Source organism: Symphalangus syndactylus, chromosome 8 (genome assembly GCF_028878055.3).
Source record: "Symphalangus syndactylus isolate Jambi chromosome 8, NHGRI_mSymSyn1-v2.1_pri, whole genome shotgun sequence".
Classification (NCBI taxonomy): domain Eukaryota; kingdom Metazoa; phylum Chordata; class Mammalia; order Primates; family Hylobatidae; genus Symphalangus; species Symphalangus syndactylus.
In genome coordinates, this window is record NC_072430.2 from 142,875,175 (window position 1) to 142,895,943 (window position 20,769).

At 47.5% G+C, this 20,769-nt stretch overlaps 1 protein-coding gene across 12 annotated transcripts in view; it reads left to right on the forward strand.

Annotated features, from left to right (window-relative positions):
* Positions 1–472: 472 nt before the first annotated feature.
* TRAF3IP1 (TRAF3 interacting protein 1) overlaps positions 473–20,769 on the forward strand; it is an 80,227-nt gene continuing 59,930 nt past the window's right edge. For 3 of the 12 annotated variants that reach the window (XM_055291134.2, XM_055291128.2, XM_055291130.2), the window contains exons 1-9: positions 475–740; positions 5,343–5,411; positions 5,846–6,007; positions 9,403–9,546; positions 9,643–10,059; positions 13,537–13,608; positions 14,669–14,744; positions 17,451–17,552; positions 19,036–19,131. In XM_055291134.2, coding sequence (XP_055147109.1) covers positions 618–740; positions 5,343–5,411; positions 5,846–6,007; positions 9,403–9,546; positions 9,643–10,059; positions 13,537–13,608; positions 14,669–14,744; positions 17,451–17,552; positions 19,036–19,131 — 1,261 coding nt within the window. In that variant the 5' untranslated portion in view covers positions 475–617. Of the gene's footprint in view, positions 741–5,342; positions 5,412–5,845; positions 6,008–9,402; positions 9,547–9,642; positions 10,060–13,536; positions 13,609–14,668; positions 14,745–17,450; positions 17,553–19,035; positions 19,132–20,769 lie in introns of all 12 variants that reach the window. The other 9 variants (XM_063645812.1, XM_055291132.2, XM_055291131.2 and 6 more) reach the window with 9 other exon arrangements.

Genomic DNA, 20,769 nt, shown 5'->3' on the forward strand with positions numbered 1-20,769 from the left:
AGAGAAAACAAGTGACTTGCCCAAGAAGCCTTATTAAGTACCAGCCAGGGCAGCGTATTTCCTATTTCGCGTGTTGTGGGATAACTTAGTGCCGTCCCCTCCGATGAACCAGTGCCTGCGAAAGCCCTTGAGATTTGGGAAGCAGGCGGCACAGACCTTGGAGGTTACCTTGTTCTTAATCAGTCCTCAGGCAGTAGCCTCTATCGCGAGCGAACACCCGCTTCCCGAGGCCGTCGGTCGGCAGAGGAGGGGCCAGGCGCCCGATCCCAGATCCCCTTCCCCCGCCCCGCCGGGCCCCGCCTGCGCGGGCACAGCCGTCCTCCCGCAAATCCCTCCCGCGGAACCCCGAGTCCTGCCTGCGCGGAGGCGGTACGGCGGGCAGGGGCGGGGCGCCGCGGCGCGTCCGTTGCTAAGGCCGCGCAGCCTTAGTGACCTAACGCCCTGCGGCAGCCGCGCAGGCGCTGTGGTGGGCTCCGGTGCACTGTGGGATGGAAACCGGAGCGGCGCGTCCTGAAGGGACCGGGCGGCGGCGGGGCCGGCGGCGGCCAGGGACCCGGGCTTAGGCTCGGCTGAGCCGGCTGAGGGGCGCGGGCGGCCAGCGGGCAGCGGACACCGTCATGAACGCGGCGGTGGTGAGGCGGACGCAGGAGGCGCTGGGGAAGGTGATTCGGAGGCCGCCGCTGACAGAGAAGCTGCTGAGCAAGCCCCCGTTCCGCTACCTGCACGACATCATCACGGAGGTGGGCGCCGGGGGCCGGGCCCGGCCAGGTGCGGGTTGGGATTCCGGTGGGCCCCGAGGTCAGGGCCCGGGCCGGGTGGCGCAGGGTGCGAGCCGGGCTCGGGCTTAGCTGCGGGTCGGGGGCCGGGGCTGGGCCGGAGTCGGGGCCAGGGCCGGGTGTGGGCCGGGCTCGGGGTGCAGGTCGGGGGCCGGGTTAGGGCCGAGTGTGGACTGGGTGTGGGCCGGGCTCGGGGTGCAGGTCGGGGGCCGGGTTAGGGCCGAGTGTGGACTGGGTGTGGGCCGGGCTCGGGGTGCAGGTCGGGGACCAGTTCAGGGCCGGGTGTGGGCCGGGCGCAGGGTGCGGGTCGGAGGCCGGGGTCAGTTCCGGGGTCGGGGCGAGAGCTCTGTGCGGCCCCTGCCCGGGAGCCCCGCCTGTAGGCCCAATTCCGCGGCGCCCTCCTTGAGGAGGTCCTGCCCTTCCCCCGGCTCCGGGCTGCAGCTTACAGGAAGGCTGCGGGCCCTCGGGGAGCATTCTTACTTCTTCCCTGCCTGCCCATGTATCTCCTTAGAGTGCATCTTCCATTCCTGGCAGAGCTGCTTCTGTGACTCCTGCCTCGTCTAACCCTGCAGAACCCCTCTGGCTTGCCCTGAAGCACGTAGCACGTGGAAGGCACTCCCTAAATCCTGGGAGAATGGAAATAATATTTTTTATACAACCCTTTTGCCCCAAAGTTTCCCTCCATACCACATTTTGGGTGCTTAATAAATGCCTGTGGGTGAATTTAGTGGAGGTGGTTGTAGGGAGACTTGGCAGGAAAAACTAACAGAGCTGCACACCCTGCCCTAAATTGAGATTGGTGGTCTCTGTAGCTTTTCCCCACTTGCGGATGGTGTGCTCCTCAGTGACGGAGACCTGGCTTGCTTATTAGCATGGCTCTGGTGATCTGCACTGGGTAAGGTACGTGGAAATTGCACAACAAACATCCCCTGTTGAGTGGGACCTGTCAAGCTCGTGGTAACTCCCTGGTAACTCTCAGTAGCGTCACTGCAGCGGGCGCAGCACCCATTTCCATGATGGACCCAAGGGCACGTGGGAACTCAGAGGTGTGTTTTGGGATTTAGGATTCAGGTTGGACTTGCAGACTTCCAGGGCCTCATGACCTCACCTGGTGATGGTCCTCAAGCTCTGTTTCTCACTCTTTTCAACAGGTTGGGTGCCTTATTCTTGCACAGACTTTGCTTTACTGGTTCTGCCCTCCTACTTTAGCTTATAACGTGTGGTCTCCTGGAGCGTGTGCCTCTGTGTTAAAACAGTGCCTAAAAATGCTGTCGAATCCACCCACATCCCAAGGCACCGCCAGCCCTGGTCATGTCCTCCCAGCTGGTGCAGCACTTACAGCCTGTCCTGGACAGTGTGTGGGGAGGGGACCTGATGTGTGGATAGCCCGGTGGGAGCGGGACAGTGTGCCGCATCACCACCGTCCCGTGAAGTAAGCAGGTACCCGTCCTCTGACCCAGAGGGAACAAGAGCCAGTGTGAGCACAGCCCAGCTGTGGCTGCCAAAGCCTTTATTCTCCCAGTCATGTCTGCCCCACTGAAATGCAGAGCCCTAGGAGGGAGGCGCAGGGAGTGTGCCTTATCCTTGTGGGGCAGTGGTGGCGCTCAGCTCACGGTGGCTGTCCAGTCACTAACGCATAGTTGGTCAGAGGCATCCTAATGGGAGAGGAGGAGGAACATGGGCTGGGTGCTGTGGCTCACGCCTGTAATCCCAGCACTCTGGGAGGCCAAGGCAGGCAGATCACTTGAGCCCAGGTGTTCAAGACCAGCCTGGCCAACATGGTAAAACTCCATCTCTACTGAAAATACAAAAATTAGCTGAGTGTGGTGGTGCACCTGTAATCCCAGCTACTCAGGAGGCCGAGTAGGGAAGATTGCTTGAGCTGGGAAGGTTGAGGATGCAGTGAGCCGTGGTGACAGAGTAAGACCCTGTCTCAAAAAAAAAAAAAAAAAAAAAAAGGATTGCCTTCCTGGCCAGGTAGATAGGGCGTGTGGAACGAGTTGCGTGTTCCCAATTAGGAACGACTGGTCTGCTCTTCTCCCATAGACTTCCTCATCTGATACCAAAGTTGATTTCTCTCCCTGTGTAAAGATAAATAAATTATCACCTACTTGATAAAGATGTTAGAATGACTGACATATTGGAAAGGATTTTCAGATAATAGGTGGAGCACCTCTTATGAAAATGCTTTACTGTCCTGAATATTATACATACATCACTATATTAGTATTTTAGCTGTAGCTAAACTAAACACCCCGTTTCATTAAGCTAAGTGTGGATCCTGTGACGTTAGTGTCTCTTGTCACTTACAGTTATTGCTCACAATTTTTTTTTTTTTTTTTTTAGAGGGAGTCTTGCTCTGTCACCCAGGCTGGAGTGCAGTGGCACAATCTCCACTCACTGCAACTTATGCCTCCCGGGTTCAAGCAATTCTCCTGTTTCAGCCTCCTGAGTAGCTGGGACTACAGGCACATGCCACCACGCCCAGCTAATTTTTGTATTTTTAGTAGAGATGGGGTTTCGCCATGTTGGCCGGGCTGATCTCGAACTCCTGACCTCAGGTGATCTGCCTGCCTCGGCCTCCCAAAGTGCCGGGATTACAGGTGTGAGCTACTGCACCCAGCCTGTTGCTCACAGTTTTAACTGCCAGCATCCTGGGAAAACCTCAACAGGGACAAAATGAAAATGTTCCAGGAATGTTAAATGCAGGATGCTCTTAATATCCTACCTGTCATCTCAAGAAAAACAGTAGCACACCTCTTACATAGTGTGGTGTGGAATGAAAACTCCTAGATTCATTAATACGTAACTTGATGCAAATTAAGGAGTTGTGGCTTGAGTTCAGAGGAGGCTGGCATTAGGGTGGGACTGTCTTGTTTTTAAAACACGTCTCCCCGTAATAAATATGCTTTATTAGCTGACCTAGAACATGTGGCTATGGGCATACCTGTCCTTACCACATACCATGCAGCTTGCTGGTAAGGGTCCCGGCTGTTCAAAATGCTTGTTGCTACAAATTGTATTGATTTTACAGTAACCAAAAAACTTCAGTCTGAGACAACCCAGGACCCTGGCTGGGTGTGGGGGTTGAGAGGAACAGAAAAAATAATTGCCCTAAAAGCTGGTTTTAGGGCTAATTAGGAGGTACAGGTTACCTGAGGGAAGGTATGATTGGGGAGTGAACCAAAGCAATGAGGTGTGGAGCCTGCCACCATCTTAAGAAGTGAGTAATGACACGTGGTGAGGAGAAAGACCCTTGCAGAACTTCTGGTCTTAGAAAACTAGGCTGAGAAATTCCGTTTTTCTTCTCTTTCTTTCTTTTTTTCTTTTTTTTTGAGACAGAGTCTCACGCTGTTGCCCAGGCTGGAGTCCTGTGGTGCGATTCCGACTCACTCCAACCTCCGCCTCCCGGATTCAAGCAATTCTGTTGCCTCAGCCTCCTGAGTAGCTGGGATTACAGGCACCCACCACCACACTTGGCTAATTTTTGTATTTTTAGTAGAGACAGGGTTTCACCATGTTGGCCAGGCTGGTCTTGAACGCCTGACCTCAAGTGATCCACCCGCCTCGGCCTCCCAAAGTGCTGGGATTACAGGTGTAAGCCACTGTGCCCAACCAAAGTTCCTTTTCTTTTTGGAATCGATTCCCTCCATTGCACCTGAAGGACTCTTGTAAAATGCCGTTCCAGGTCCTCCTTGTGGTCCTTCGGCTCAGTTCATGTCCCTGAGTGGCTTCACAGGGCCTCTGCACCAGGCCCCGAGTGTCTCTCTGGCCTCAGGCTCCTGCCGTCCTACATTTCTTTTGATCTCTTGCACAGGACTCTGTGGGTCCTGGACCTTGTGTGGACTTTTTTTTTTTTTTTTCTTTTTTTTGAGATGGAGTCTGGCTCTGTCGCCAGGCTGGAGTGCAGTGGTACGAACTCAGCTCCCTGCAGTCTCTTCTTCCCGCTTCAAGTGATTCTCCTGCCTCAGCTTCCCGAGTAGCTGGGACTATAGGCGTGCGCTACCACACCCAGCTAATTTTTGTATTTTTAGTGGAGACGGGGTTTCACCATGTTGGCCAGGATGGTCTCGGTCTCCTGACCTCACGATCTGTCCACCTCAGCCTCCCAAAGTGCTGGGATTACAGGTGTGAGTCACCACGCCCAGCCATGTTGGACTTTTTTATGTCCGGCGTGTGCATCCGAAATGTCCCCTTGCCCAACTCTTCTGTAAGCCTGGTCCCCATCTAGGTATGATTCCTCCAGGAGGGGTTCCCTGCCACTCCTGCCCCCTCCTGGATTGTGGATTAGGTAGAAGCCTGAGTGCTTCCTTAGTACCTGCATGGTGTCATCTTTACCCGTCTGTCCACACAGCCAGACGAAGTTCTGAGAGGATCTGGCTGGCTTCTGCCCTGCACAGCACGTGTAGTAGACATCAAATATTTCTTGAGTAAGTGGATGATTCAAATCTGGGCTGCTAGTCAATTCTGACATCTCCCAATGTGGAGTTGAGTGGATGAGGCTGATGAGGCTGTCTGTGAGGCTGCCTGTGAGGTGACATGGTGGCCTTTCTTTCTCTCTTGAAGGTGATTAGAATGACTGGTTTCATGAAGGGCCTCTACACAGACGCCGAGATGAAGTCTGATAATGTGAAGGTGGGTTTGAGTCGGGCTTCTCCTGTTGACTCCTCGCCTTAACGGATGGGATTTTTTGTAGGCCTGGTAGTGTGGCGTGTGTCATTTCTCTGTTGCATGTGGTTGGAATACAAGGTCAGTGAATTCATAAATTGATATATCTACCCTTTCTCATTTCATTTTCTCATTGTGGCAACTGGATGTCATGCTAGTTTTATTCACTGAAAAATGGGATTAGTATTTCAAAGGTTAATGCTAGCCCATCAACTAAATTAACGGCTTTAATGAATTGTTTTTGTTTTGTCAGTAAAAGGTCAGTATTTCTAGATTGGTTATATATCTAAAAACAGCTCTGTATGTAAACAGAAACTATCCTATGCCTGTTGAACATACTGAAGATAATGCACACTCTTCAAAGTATTGTAATATTTGCATTTTCAATGGAAATGTTTCAGGATAAAGATGCAAAAATTAGCTTCCTACAAAAGGCCATAGACGTGGTTGTAATGGTGTCGGGAGAGCCACTGTTGGCCAAACCAGCCCGAATCGTGGCGGGGCATGAGCCTGAAAGAACAAATGAGCTGCTCCAGATAATTGGAAAATGCTGTCTCAACAAGGTACTACTGCCATCCTGGCATTTTGAACTTACTTAGTACTTGAGTAAAAAGTAGTCGGGGGTGAGGGACTCACATGTGCGGGCGGTTTAGGGAAGGAGTTTCAGTGGCGTCTGTCAAACACTGCTTTGAATCTGATCCCACCCCTTCTGGAGCCCCAGAGATACAGGAGGAGTAATTTATTTTTTTTTTTTTATTATTTTTTATTTTTTATTTTATTTTTTATTTTTTATTTTTATTATACTTTAGGGTTTTAGGGTACATGTGCACAATGTGCAGGTTTGTTACATATGTATCCATGTGCCATGTTGATTTCCTGCACCCATTAACTCGTCATTTAGCATTAGGTGTATCTCCTAATGCTGTCCCTCCCCCCTCCCCCCACCCCACAACAGTCCCCGGAGTGTGATGTTCCCCTTCCTGTGTCCATGAGTTCTCATTGTTCAATTCCCACCTATGAGTGAGAACATGCGGTGTTTGGTTTTTTGTCCTTGCGATAGTTTACTGAGAATGATGTTTTCCAGTTTCATCCATGTCCCTACAAAGGACACGAACTCATCATTTTTTATGGCTGCATAGTATTCCATGGTGTATATGTGCCACATTTTCTTAATCCAGTCTATCGTTGTTGGACATTTGGGTTGGTTCCAACTCTTTGCTATTGTGAATAGTGCCGCAATAAACATACGTGTGCATGTGTCTTTATAGCAGCATGATTTATAGTCCTTTGGGTATATACCCAGTAATGGGATGGCTGGGTCAAATGGTATTTCTAGTTCGAGATCCCTGAGGAATCGCCACACTGACTTCCACAATGGTTGAACTAGTTTACAGTCCCACCAACAGTGTAAAAGTGTTCCTATTTCTCCACATCCCAGGAGGAGTAATTTAATACTGAATGATAAATAAGGTATGTAATACGCAAGTTCTGCAAGCTTTCAGTAGAAAATCGAGAACCCCGCAGGCACACTGTGCCCGGCTGGAGGCTGGAGGCTGCAGGCCCAGGCTTCCATGCCCTCTGGCTTTCTCCTTTCTGAGGCTCCCTTGAGGACAGGTGGCTGCTTCCAGCCAGGGCTGCAGTGGCTGTAGGAGCTGCTTTTCTTCTTCGCTGGGTCTTATGGGAGTCTGTTCTCTTCCTGCATCTCCAGCCTCTGGTGTCTGCTTGCCTGTCACCCTTTCTCTCTCTCTCGGTTGCTGTTTCAGTTGTACGGGGAGTAGATTTTTTCCTTCTTGAGCTTTTCACTGTGGGCTAGAAACTTGGGTGTCAGGCCTCAGGCTTCTCTGGTTAGGTCCAGCCTGGGACATGTTTGCCCAAATGTTGGAGAAGGTCTTTCCCCAGGGTCTTCCTTCTTTTGAAGGCTGAGTAGTCCTCCGTGGAGGAGCAGGTTGGACTTGTATTGAGAGTATAATACGTACAGTTTTTCACATACCTAGTGGGTGGTTGGCTGGAGGCTAACCTTAAATGTGACCCAAATGGGAACAGGTAGGTTTCACCCCCCTCAACAGCGGTGGGTCGTGGAGGTGTATAGTGGTATCAGGCTGACTCCTAGGAGGCCCCCTCAGTGCAGGTCCAGCATGCAAACTTAGAGACTTGGAAGCAGACCTTGCCAGCACACTGGCCTCTGTCCCTAGGCTCCCCAGCTCCCCTTCCCGGGTCCTTTATGTTTCTCATCTTTCTAAAAAGCACATCTGGCTCCTGTCTCCTCTGCTGAATCTTCTCCGGCTTCCAATAGCCTCGGGGCTGGGCCAGCTCCATGGCACAGCTTGTGAGGCTCCTGGAGACCTGCTGCTACTTCTCTGCCTTCAGATCCTTCTCTCGTTTCCCATACCTTAGCCCTCCATTCCAGTCGCCACGCACCCCTGCATTCGGCCCTGGCCTGCTGTCTCCCGTCGGCCTCTTGCCCTGGTGCCTGCTGGCTTCTTGGTGCCTGAGCTGCCTTCCTCCTCCAGCCTCACCCAGCAGCAACGTGGCGTCTGTGAGCGCTTCCTTGAGCCTGGGCCTCTCCTCCCTCCCAGGCTGACTTAGGTGCCCCTGTAGGCTTCCTATAGGCTGTTGTTTAATTGTTGTGTTTATCTGTGTCCCCAGTACACGCTGTGTCTTTGGCCTAAATGGAGCCTAGCACGCGGCAGTCACTCAGCGTGTGCTTGTGGAATGAGTGAGTGAGTGAGTGGGACTCCTGACTGAGGTGTCCTACACTCTGGATGGCTGTCAGGGATGCTGGAGAAGGAATTTTTGCATTTGATGGGGCTTGAATCAGATCAGTGGTTTTTTCCCCATAATTTTGTTATTGTGTTAAAGTCCATATAACATAAAATTTGCCATCTTAACCATGTTGAAGTGTACACTTCAGTGCTGGTAAATTCATTCATGTGCAGCCATCCCCACCTTCCATCTCCAGGACTCTTCTTCTTGCAAAACAGACTCTGTCCCCATGAAACACTAACTTCCTCTTCTCCCGTACCCCGGCCCCTGGCATCCTCCATTCTACTTTCTTTCTGTCTCTATGAATCTGACTACTGTAGGGACTTCGGATAAGTGGGGTCATAGAGTGTTTGTCCTTTTTTTGACTGGCTTATTTCACTTAATATAATGTTCTCAAGGTTTATCCATGTTGTGGCATGTATCAGAATTTCATCCCTTTTTAGGGCTGAATAATATTCCATTGTAATGGATATATCATATTTTGTTTATCCACTCAACTGTCAATGGTACAGTTTGCTCCCACATTTTAGCTATTATGAATAATACTGCTATGAACATGGGTATACAAGTATCTCTTCAAGACCCCGTTTTCCATTTTTTTGGATAAATACCCAGAAGGGGAATTATTGAGTCATATGGTAAATCTGTGCCTAATTTTTTGAGGAACTGTTATACTGTTTTCCATAATGGCTGCATCATTTTACATTTCCATCAACAGTGCATGAGAGTTTTAATTTCTCCTTATCCTTGCCAATGCTTGTTGTTTTGTGTTTTTTTTTAGGAGCAGCCATCCTAATGGGTGTGAGGTGGTTAGATAAAATCATAAGGCATTTATGGCTGGGATTCTACAATCCCATTAGAAGTTTAACGTATTTGTAGTAGAGTTGCATGGGTCAGCTTTATTGACCTTGAACACACACATTCACATTTGACAGCTTGGGTAGACTTGAACCAGGATTCATTTAGCTTGGGTGGACGCTACTGTTAGTGACCAAAGTGCTGAAAGTAATAGTTATCAAGATATGCTGTGCTTTGTATGTGATAATAACATGTTGAAAAAATCTTTTATCCTTTGAATTTCACTGTAGACAGAGAATCTGTCTCATAAGCTATCTTTGAATGGCGATATTCTATTTGTTACGTGTGTGGATCTCATTTCACCTAACACCTCATTTCCTTCCATTTGGACGACAAGCTCTCTAGTGACGATGCGGTGCGGAGGGTTTTAGCTGGAGAGAAGGGAGAAGTGAAAGGCCGGGCCTCACTGACCTCAAGATCTCAGGAACTGGATAATAAGAATGTGCAAGAAGAAGAGTCCAGAGTTCACAAAAATACAGAGGTGAATTCCAAGTCGCACATCTTCGAAAATGAAATAGTGAGTCTTTTTGTAGTTTAGGTAAAAACATTCATAAATGACTTTATTTTTATTTCGTAGGATAGAGGAGACTCTGCAATAAAAGAGAGAAGTACAAGCAGAGATCGAAAACAGAAGGAGGAATTGAAAGAAGACAGCAAGCCAAGAGAAAAGGACAAGGACAAGGAGAAGGCCAAGGAGAACGGTGGAAACAGACACAGAGAAGGGGAGAGAGAGAGAGCCAAAGCCCGGGCCAGGCCAGACAGCGAGCGACAGAAAGACAGAGGCAACAGGGAGCGGGACAGAGACTCCAAGCGCGAGAAGGAAACAGAGAGAAAGAGTGAGGGGGGGAAAGAGAAGGAGAGACTGAGAGACAGGGACCGAGAGCGCGACCGGGACAAAGGGAGGGACAGGGACAGACGGAGAGTGAAAAACGGGGAGCGCTCCCGGGACCCGGACAGGGAGAAGAATGGAGAGCATGACAAACCCGAGAAAAAGGTAAAGTCTTGCTGAAAACCTCGTCTTTTGCTTAGCAAGAGTTTGTGGTGGTCTCAAACGTGATTTTTATCTTTCTTACAATATGACTAGGAAACTGGTTCTCTTTTATGCCTATTTAAAATGATGACAATCTTGGATTCTCAATAGAAACCCAAAGAGATACTTATTTCTTGTCAGTTGTGTTTTGGGTTTTTTTGTTCATCCCCTAATAGAAGTTTATTGTTCAGCCAATCATTTATTAAGGCATTATTCTGTGAGTTTTTAACCATTTCCTGCTTCATGTCCAGGGAGAATTCTGCTGGATTATAAGCTCCCTAAGAGCAAAAGCCAGAGATTTCACTCATGTTCACTGTTGGATGCCCAGTTTGGTAGAGTGTCTGACACATAGCAGCTTTGCAGTAAATATTTGGTGGTGGAATGGATTGAGCATCCAGGCAAGGGGTGATGGGCTTTTCTGATCGTGAAACACTGGATGGAATTGATCAATTGATAGTGGTTTCTGAGGTCTCCCTTTATGGAATTTTGATGTGGGAGTGGTGGAAGATAATTTGAAGGGGGAAGTCAGGGAAATATTAAATGCTTGCTCTTTTTAGGGTTTAATGATTCCCCACCAGGCATGTAGAGAAATCAACGTTTTTCAGGGTTTGAGCTGATTTGCCAAGTTGCTCTTGTCCTTGTCTCGCAGGTGTTTTAAGATGTGTTGCTTCTCCCGTGCGTGTCGTTTGTGTCACTCTCAGTATTGCTCTGAAGGCTTTGGAGCAGCCTCCACCTTAGCGTTGCAAGCAGTGTTTATGCGCAGTCTGAGTTGTGCATGTGGTGTCTTTAGGAGCATGGACGTTGCTCAGTTATTAAGGGTTAGGGCTGCTTTCAAGGGCTTTTAGGCATTAGCAGTTAAGTACAATAAGACCTGAGTTTACTGTAATTATCGTTTAATTAAATTTTCAGGTAAATTTAGGGTTTGCCAGAAAATCCTATTGGTTTCAAACTGTTTTCTAAATGTGTCAATTCTTTCTGGACCCACCATGTGTATTGGGGACGTTTTCCCAGACACCCATTCTTTGGGGGATGTCAGATTATAAAGCATCCTGCGAAGCTGTTGGAAATCATCTTGTCTCCAGCTGCTAGGAAGGAGGACACTGAGGTCGGGAAGGGATCCAGATCTGCCCAGTTGATCCAGCCGGGCAGTGAGGGGCAGGGCCTGAGCTGGTGCCATGGCCTCTTCCTCCCGGGACAGCCTTCTTGTCTTGTGGCACTGCCCACAAGGGTGTACCTGCCCAGGGGAGGGGGGTGGGCACCACAGGACTGACCCTGAGGGAATCCTGTAAACCAGGCTTTCCTGTGGGGGTCAGTACAAGCTCGTTTTGCGATCTGTGGGTCACAATGGGATGGGAGGTGCCTATCGGGCAAGATTGTGGTTTTGTTAGTAATTGAACGTAGTGTTCTACAAGGCACTTTGGAGTTTTACTATTTAAAATGTCACTCTTTCCCCCTCCACTGCACATCCTGGAGTAATGTACCCTATGATATGTGTCATAACCTGGCTTTCCTTATGAGTCTTAGAAATTACAAAGACATTCTCCATCTTTTGCTCCTTTTTAGAGGTGTAAGAAAAAGTATTTTTCATGGACCTGATTTTTCTGAGGCACCAGTATATTCGGGTGTATTTTGCTGTGCATGAGGCAGTCTAGGAAGGGGCTAACCTTCCTCAGCTCTCAAGGCCTTCGGATTGAGGGTCCCCATGTTATGTTCCCTAAAACTGCTAATGAGGTGACTGGCTTTTTAAGTAGAGAGAAACCATTCCAAAGAAATTCTTAGAGGCTCGGCCGGGCATGGTGGCTCACACTTGTAATCCCAGCACTTTGGGAGGCTGAGGCAGGTGGATCACGAGGTCAAGAGATCGAGACCATCCTGGCCAACACAGTGATGAAAACCTGTCTCTACTAAAAAAAAAAACAAAAAAAAAAAACAAAAATTAGCTGAGTGTGGTGGTGCATGCCTGTAGTCCCAGCTACCCAGGAGGCTGAGGCAGGAGAATCGTTTGAACTCGGGAAGTGGAGGTTGCAGTGAGCTGACATCATGCCACTGCACTCCAGCCTGGGTGACAGAGTGAGACTCCATCTCAAACAACAATAACAACAACAACAATAAAAAGAAATTCTTAGAGGGCTGATATTTGGGAACATATCAGAGCCAAGTATAATGGTGGTTTTGTTTAAAAGCGTCTGAGACCACGGTGAAGTGAGTTTTTCCTACTCGAGGCTGGTGCTTACTTGGCTGCCATGAGATTTGCGTGGATCTCGTGTGGTGGTTTTGCTTGCCAGGCTCTTCTGCGGACTATCTGGGGGCTTCTTCACTGAGCCGCATAGGTCTGGGAGGCAGCTGCATCCTTTCCTCTGGTAAAAAGTGCCAGGCAGGTGTGAGCTGCTGTGAGGCGCCTCCCAAGGAACCCCTGTTCCCAGGTACCTTAGTCACGTCTATGCTGGGGAGGCAAGAGACTCAAGTTCTAACCCTGGTTCTGCCTCAGTCATTCTTTATCCTCTTCCCCGTTTTATTTCTGTCTAGTAGAGAGGCTGATGAGATCCCAGGCTACCTCATGGGCTTTTGCGAAGAAGAGGTGAAATAGTAGATATGAAAACACTTGGAAAATTAAGAGTGCAGTTGAGAGAGTCCAGGTGCTAGGTTAGACTGGCCATGTGGGGGTCCTGGGCCCCCCCTTAGCTGCCTCTTTTATGGGTAGCACGTGTGCAGTGCCCAGCTTGCAGTCATGGGTAATTACTGCTGATACAATCTGATACCTTCATAATTAACTTATGAGGACATTGAATTGTTGAAATATTGAACAGGCATTCTTTGCTTTTCAGTCTTCCTGGAAGAAAATCTCAATGGAGATAATTGTTCTACTCCTTCTACTCTGAAATATGTCTTCTAGAGAAGTGATTTAAGGCGTGAGATGAGATGGTGTTTACAGTTTTCATGTAGTTTATGTTATGAGAGTGCTTCCTCACTTAAAGTCTGAAGCCTTTGCTTAAAAAGAATTGCCCCATTCTATTAATAAAGTTAGCCTGTGATCAGCAGAGGCGGCTAGGAGCAGTTTCTCCATGGGTATTGGAGGTTTATATTGTTCATTCCCTCCCTCACTTCCAGATCCCCGGGTTTCACTGTGATGTGTTTCCAGGAAGTTCAGTGCGGCATAGGGATTCGTGTTCCGTGTAGCTTCCTGAGAGGCAGGAGTATTTGAAGTCCTTGCCCACCTACTCTGCTCTTATGGGAAGAGATCTCCCTGCCATTGGCTTGGAAGACTCTTGGGGAATGCAGGCAGCAGTAACAGTTGTGGCAATCAGAGCTGGACTGGCGATGTGGTGTTCTCATGGGAAGAATGATTTCACTTTTGGTCAGTGTTATAGAAAATATCTTGGCATATTTTTAGATATTACGGATTGGAATAATTCTAAAAGTTTGATTTTTTTTTTTTAATAGTCAGCAAGCTCAGGGGAGATGTCTAAAGAGTTGTCTGATGGAACTTTTAAAGACTCCAAGGCTGAAACAGAGGTAAACTTTAAAAAATAACTTTAAGAGATGTCAATTTGTAGCTGTGTTGAAATAGTGAATGCTGTGTGCTCCCCTGGTCCACTGAGGCATGGAAGGAGGACATGGTCTGGGACTATCTGTAATAGGTCCATTTTATTTGGTTGTAAAAGTAATGAGTTAAATACTTTACCTCCTGGTGAAATAGATGGGTATGTGTATTCTCTGATTTTCTGTGGGGCACTCCTGGGTTTACTTATGCCTTTATATGACAAGTGTGATGTGTGGTGTGATAGGGTTGTCGTTTTGGGGAGAAGGGGGAGGTGGCACTCAGCATGAGTCTGGAAGAGGCGTAAGTCACCAGGCAGACGGGGCCAGTGGGAGGGACCCCTCCAACCTCTGGTTGGCCTGTTCAGGACTCCACGATGCATTTCCTGGGGCTGGGTATGGTAGAAGCTCATCGTCTCCACGTGGGCCATCTTGTGGAGGTTACACTCATCCCAAGCAGTAGGGGCCACTGAGAGGCTGAAGCCAACTTTCGTAATCCAATTCGCATTTCAAGAGGTATTCAGGAGGCTGCACGGGAGATGGGTTAGGCATAGAGTAGAGGCTGGGAGGCCAGTTAGGGGAGAGAGGTGGTGAGACTGGAACTGTGCCAGTGGAGGGAGGAATAGGATGTGCTGTTTCCTTTGATTTGTGTTCTGTTTAAATACATGTAAATTTTTACCTTCAGGGTTGCTTACAAGTGCATGTAAGCAGTTAAGTATATAGCAGCAGAAGGGGAGTCCTCATGCGCACATCCGATAAGACAGTGTTTCTCAAAGTGTGGTGAGCAGATTGTTGACCTTTTTAGGGCTGTACAGAACGATGGAATTCTAAATACAGTGTGAAAAGGGTTTTGGCCTCCGTGTAATTCACAGTCTCAGGTCTTGAGTCCTTAGTGGTATTGAGTTTTTAAAGCATATGGGCACTATTGCTGGATTTCATACTTATTCTTCCTCAAGAAGAGCTTGAAAAGTAAGCCTGCTTATGATATTGCTGTGTAATGCATCCATTAATTTCTTTTCATTCTTTTTTCTTTAAGACTGAGATTTCCACTAGAGCATCCAAGTCATTGACAACAAAAACATCAAAACGGCGATCCAAAAATTCAGTGGAAGGTACTGCAAAACTTATATATGTAGCTGAAAATATGGATATTAGTGGTTTTTTTTTTTTTGTCTTAATCCCAATGTCTAGTAGGAAAGAACTCTTATGGCTGGAAAACAGACTTGCTGTGTCTGGGAATGAACAGTGTGTGGAAATAATGAAGATTTGTGGCTGTTACACATGCATGTGTGCACAAGTGTGTGAGCTGATGACATCAGGGCAGAGTAGCCCCTCTTTGCTGGAGATCTGTGTTGTGATCAAATTTTCATTTTCCAGAAATACTTATCAGCCATCTTCATTTCAGTAGTTCCGTCCTTTGCGTTGGCAGTCTGCATTTAATCGTCATGCAGGTTGGACATAGAGCATGTAGGCAGATAATGTTTATGTGTTTAAAAACCGCAGAAATTGTGATTGGAAGTCATGCTAAAAGCTGAATGTACAGGCCTGGCCTGCGGTCCGCTGAAGGATAGTACTTCATCATCTTGCCTAACACAAAAGTGTCAGGCAAATGCAGGGAAGCCCTGTTGGAGGCCGCTGGCGTTGGAGGCTTATTTTTCATTGAAGTATGAAGTTACTTTGAATGAGCAGTGCTAGTTTCTGAAAAATCATCCTTTTCCTAAACTGTGTAAGTTAAAGAAGGGTGGCAAGATGTAGTAGTGGGAGTTTTCCCGTTAGAAAGGAGGCTTAGATGGTAGGTTCCACGTGTGCACAATAATTAGTAATGCGTTTGTGACCAGCTTAGTGCCAGAAGCCTTTGCTGTCTTTTGGTTGACCGCTGTGGGGTGGGTTTCCAGAAGCGCAGTGGCTGGCACAAAGGGGGTGGCATTATGGCTACTGCGTGCCCTTAATGGCCCTTCACCCCACACCTTCTCCAGTGTTGTAAAGGCATGCTGATTTTGATGGACGAAAAACAAAAACGTTGATTACCAGTGAAATGGTACTTGTCGTCATGTGTGAGTGTTTTGGGCTTTTCTGACCTGCCTGTTCTTTGGTTTCCCTGGGTTCTTCTTGCTTCTGGAGTCTGCGTTCTTACTGATTTGCTTGTGCGTGCTGTATGTTAAGGACATCGGCCAATTTGTCAACTTTTGCATGAGTGTTTCTTTTTCAGTTTGTTCTACTAATTATATTTGGTTTGGTTTCTGATTTGCCTAAGTGTTAAATTGTTATGTGCTTGAGGCCTCTAATCTTTTTTTGGTAATCTGTCCAGAGATTTGAGAGGTGATTTGCGTTTTATCATACATTTTTTTTACTTAATTTCTTATGTTATCTCTTACTTTAATTTGTGGTATAAGGTGAGGCTCTGAATCTATTTTGTCAGAATAATTCATCTGTGGTTCCAGGATCACTTATTCATTGAACGCTTCTCTCCTGCTCTGTGATGCCTTTTGTAGTCTGGGTTATGGGCTTTTTTGTGTGTGGTGTTTTTTACTTCCACTTTTTTATTTTTACTATTAGTTTCCTATCATTGTTCTTTTCTGAAAACTTTTAAGCCATCTTATTTGCTTATTCTTCTGGATGAATTTTAAAAGCACTTCATGACGCAAGAATTCTACTCTTGCAGAATAAACTAACGTCTCAGAATTTAATTGGACTTGTGTTAAATATATGCTTTCATTAGTTTAGGAAGATTAGGCACCTCCAACTTCAGCTTAGTAAAGCTGTCCCCCTCTTCCAAGAACACGTTGCGTGTACTTGGGTGTGTCTGTTGGTCACAGTGGTTGCTCGCTGGTTTATTTTATTTTATTTTATTTATTTATTTATTTATTTATTTATTTTGAGACAGAATCTCACTCTCGCCAGACTGGAGTGCAGTGGCGCAATCTTGGCTCACTGCAGCCTCCGCCTCCCAGGTTCAAGTGATTCTCCTGCCTCAGCCTCCTGAGTAGCTGGGATTACATGTGTGCGCCACCATGCCCAGCTATTTTTTTTGTATTTTTAGTACAGACAGGGTTTCACCATGTTGGCCAGGCTGGTCTCGAACTCCTGACCTCAAGTGATCCACTCGCCTCAGCCTCCCAAAGTGCTGGGATTACAGCCGTAAGCCACCACACCTGGCCTGTTGTTGCGTCTTAATCCAGTAGTTCTTCTGTTGATTCTTTTGGCTTTCCTAAGCAGACAGTTGTATCATCTGCCTTTCTTTTCTAATTGCTTCTGATATGTGCATCTGTGTTTACTGGTGAGCTTGTGCTCTAGGGTTCTTTTGTATGATCTTAAGAGATTTTATTACCAGACATTTATGGGCTTTTTGACACTGAGCTTCCCTGAGCTATCAGCAGCTCAGTGGACTCTTGTCTTCCCCTCCTGCTAGCCGGGCACTGACCTCCCCGTGGGTTCCCCAGCAAAGCTGGCACTCTGCCTGAACATTCTGCCTCACTTAAGTAGGTTCTCATTTGGGCAAATGCCCAGTACCCGAGGTGTGTGAGACACTGGACCTCTTGTGTCCTGCTCAAGGAGATGAATGAGCCTTTACTACAGGGTGTGAGGGCATCACATTGTTAAACATATTTAGACTCTTAAAGTCATTCTGGAATCCCTGCAGAATCCAGAAAGCATTCTGCCTGAGAATATTATAATTTTTGAATATTTCTAAGTAGTGCGTACAGAGCTGATCACTTTGACTTAATGAGTACATTTTAATTTCGTTTGTTTGTTAACTGCTTTACATTACATTACAGATTAAGTTTAATATATATTTTCATTGTGCAATTTTATGTTAGGAAGAAGGGACCCTAAAACCAGTGAAAATAGTCTTTCCCCTGAAAAAGAACATAACTCTTCCTACTGTAAAGCTAAGAAGGAACATAGCAGGAAACAGCTCGGTAAGCTATGTGAACCATAGTGGAGGCTGTGAGTGAATGTTGAGAGTTGAAAGCTTTACTGCCTGGTCCCGTGCTTCTGCTTGGTCATCGAACATGTGGAAGTCTGTGGGGGTGGTTGGCATAGGTGTGGCCCTGGTTGACCTGGGGCCTGAGCTCTAGAACAGTGCCTTCTGGCCAGAGTGGAGAGGGGGCAGAGGGACATGTTGGCCCCATGCAGGGCTGCCCCCGGCCAGGTGAGGATTTCCTACCCTGAGTCAATCACAGGCTTAAATTGTCCATTTGAGCCTTCCTTCACTGATTCTGCAGACATTTATGATAATAAAGAGAACACAGGGGTGCGTATGTGCGTGTTTGTGATGAATCTTCAAGGAAAATGAAGCCAAGAGGAGCAGGGATGAGGGGTATGAGCAGGGAGGGCCTCTCCGAGGGAGGACATCTGGACAGAGAGCTGACTTGGGTGAAGGAGGACATGCAGGTGTGTGAGTGGTGAGGCAGGTGGAGAGGGGAACAGCGATAGGGGAAAGGGCTGGGCCAGGAAGCAGGGCCTGGAGCTACTGGTCCCGGTCCACAGCAGCTGTGTGGTTTACAGTGAGTGCACACAGAAGTCCTTGAAGAGTTTTAAGCAGCACAGAGGCAAGATTTGACTTAGGTTTTAGAAGGCCTCCTTTTAAAACTGTGGAGTGGCAGGAGTAAAGGCTGCAGCGCAGTGAGGAGGGGGCCGTGGCATCTGGATGAGAGGAGGTGATGGTTTGGACCAGCATGCCAGTGGTGAGAACAGGCTGGGTTTACTGTGCTGATGGGTTGGATGCCACTTGTTTGAATGGAAAGGAATCAAAGATGAGATTCATTCTGGGAGGGGTCTGGGCTCCTAGGGGGTGGCCTTTATTGACATAGACGGTTCTAGGAGACACTGGTTGGTGGAATAGGTGGCAGTGTTAGGAATTCTGTGTTGGACAACAAATTTGAGATGGCTGTGGACCAACCAAGTAGAAACATCTAGTTGACAGCTGGGTATATTGACTTGGAGATCAGGAGAGAGCTGGAGAAACCGAAGGGAAAAACAAAAAATGGAGAGTTCTAGCATTCAAGTGATGTTTACGGACATGGACCTTTGTGCAGTAATTAGTCCAGGGGCGTGTGTAGGTAGGAAAGGGTGTGGTGAATTCCAGAGCTTGCTGTGGTCCCCCAGGTCAGAAGAGGAAGAGGAGGAGGAGGAAGAGGAGGAGGGAGGATCATCCTTGCAAAGGAAACAGAAGGCCAACAAGTTGTAGGAAAACTTGGAGAGGAAGAAAGTGTTAGGGAAGGAGATGGGTCTTCTTGTCAAGCTCTAAGAGGGGAGTCATGTGGAGGCTGAGAATTGACCATTTAGTTGACAAGACAGTTTGCTGGTGACCTTGGTATAACCCTTATAAATCCCAGCTAAAACAACCAAACACAAAATCTTTTATAATATTTTAATCTGTTGTTAACTATTTTATGTCAGGAAGGAAGGAGGATAATATTTCAGCTAAAATTTTAGACTCCATAGTGTCTGGAATAAATAATGAGCCAAATCAGGAAACGACAACTTCAGAAATAGGTAAGAAAAATATATTCTTTAGTTTAAATTCCTCACCACTTTAATGTGAATGGTTATATCTCAATGTAGTTATACATTGTTAAAAAATTATTCTAACTACTTTAATGTTCATGAGACTTTTTCATGATGTATTGAAGACTGGACATAACTTGAGGTTTTATTTGCTTTAATATGCTAAGTTATGTAACTTTATTAACTCAGCTTTAAGTTAATTATATGCCTTTTTATACATAGATTATTTTTGCATTTCAGTGAAAATGCTTTCTTAATCTTGCTGTTGGGATCTCACAGTGGTGTGGCTGATGACATAGAGAAAAGGTTTTTATGTCTTCATCCCGCTCTGCTTTATTCTACTGAGAAAATGCTTGCCGTAGAGATGTTTAAACTGCTAGTTAGGCACGTTGGGGAAGTTGGCCTGTCACCGCCAATCACATTCAGGGCAGCCGTGTGGCGGGTGCGCCCAGCCCTCGTCCTGCTGCTTCAGAGGGGGTGGTCCTTGGTTCAGTATCAGTAACTACTGTCATCTGTGTCTTCAGACGGAATTCTTCAAACTATTAGAATTCTTCAGTTGCACTTAAGGTAAAAGTAGTGTAAAATTAGACTTTAGGGGAAGAGGAAATTTTTGCTGGGCCCAACTTGCCTTGTATCTGTCTGACTTTTACACATTCTGAAGTGTAGCTTGAATACCGATGAGCACATCCTTCTCTGTCTGTGTGCGTTCCCCTCAGAGCTGGCATTTCCAGGAGTGGGCGCGCTTGGTACAGCAGCCGCAGTGTGAAAGATGATCTGTGGTTATTTTATTCCAAGTAGGGTGACTATATGGGAGTTGTCTAGGTCTTCAGTAGCATGGGATGGTGGAGTAAAAGGTGACTGAGCTGGAGCAGGGTGTTTCCACTGAAGAGAGCCCCTGCCATACGGGCATGCATGTTACCGTTCAACCACATCTTGGTGATGTATGTTTTCTTTTTGTGGGAGCTTTCCTCATCCCCAGGTGCCTGAGGGGAAACACCCAGGCACACTGCAATCTTGCACTGCAGGAGAGGGCAGCAGGCAGTGGCGAAAGCCTGAGGGGTGGACTCCTGGTAGCCCCCACCCAGCTAGCTAGGACCTCATCTCTGAGGCCACAGGGATGACTCCCCACCTCCTGCTTACCTGCCTCATGGCCTTGAGCCAGCCATGTGAGTGGGTTCTCTGAGCCAGTTTCCTTGTCATAAATGGGCGTAAAGATACCTGCCTTGAGGGTGAACGAGGTGTCCATAAAGTGGTGGCTTGCCCCAGGCACGCTGCAGTCTAACCCGCTTTATCACGGATTACCTCTGCTGAACTGCCAGCCCTGGATCAGGGCGAGACAGCGCTTATCCTAAGATGGGCAATGGATTTAGAACAAATTGAAATCATTCTCCAGACACGTAATGAGGACTGTATAGGTAATATCGACAAGTGTGAAGATAACACAAGCCCAGGCAGTAAGAAGCACAAACTGCAAACGTGGTTTCTGGGTTGAGCTTTTTGCAGAGGTTGGGATGGAGCCTGATGCCACCTGCTGGGGAGCAGAGTCTCCCGCTGTCCTTGGGTGGCAGTGTGGGGTGGGTGGTGGTGCGAGGTGTTGGAAACAGTGGCCAGGAGCAGAGCCTGGGC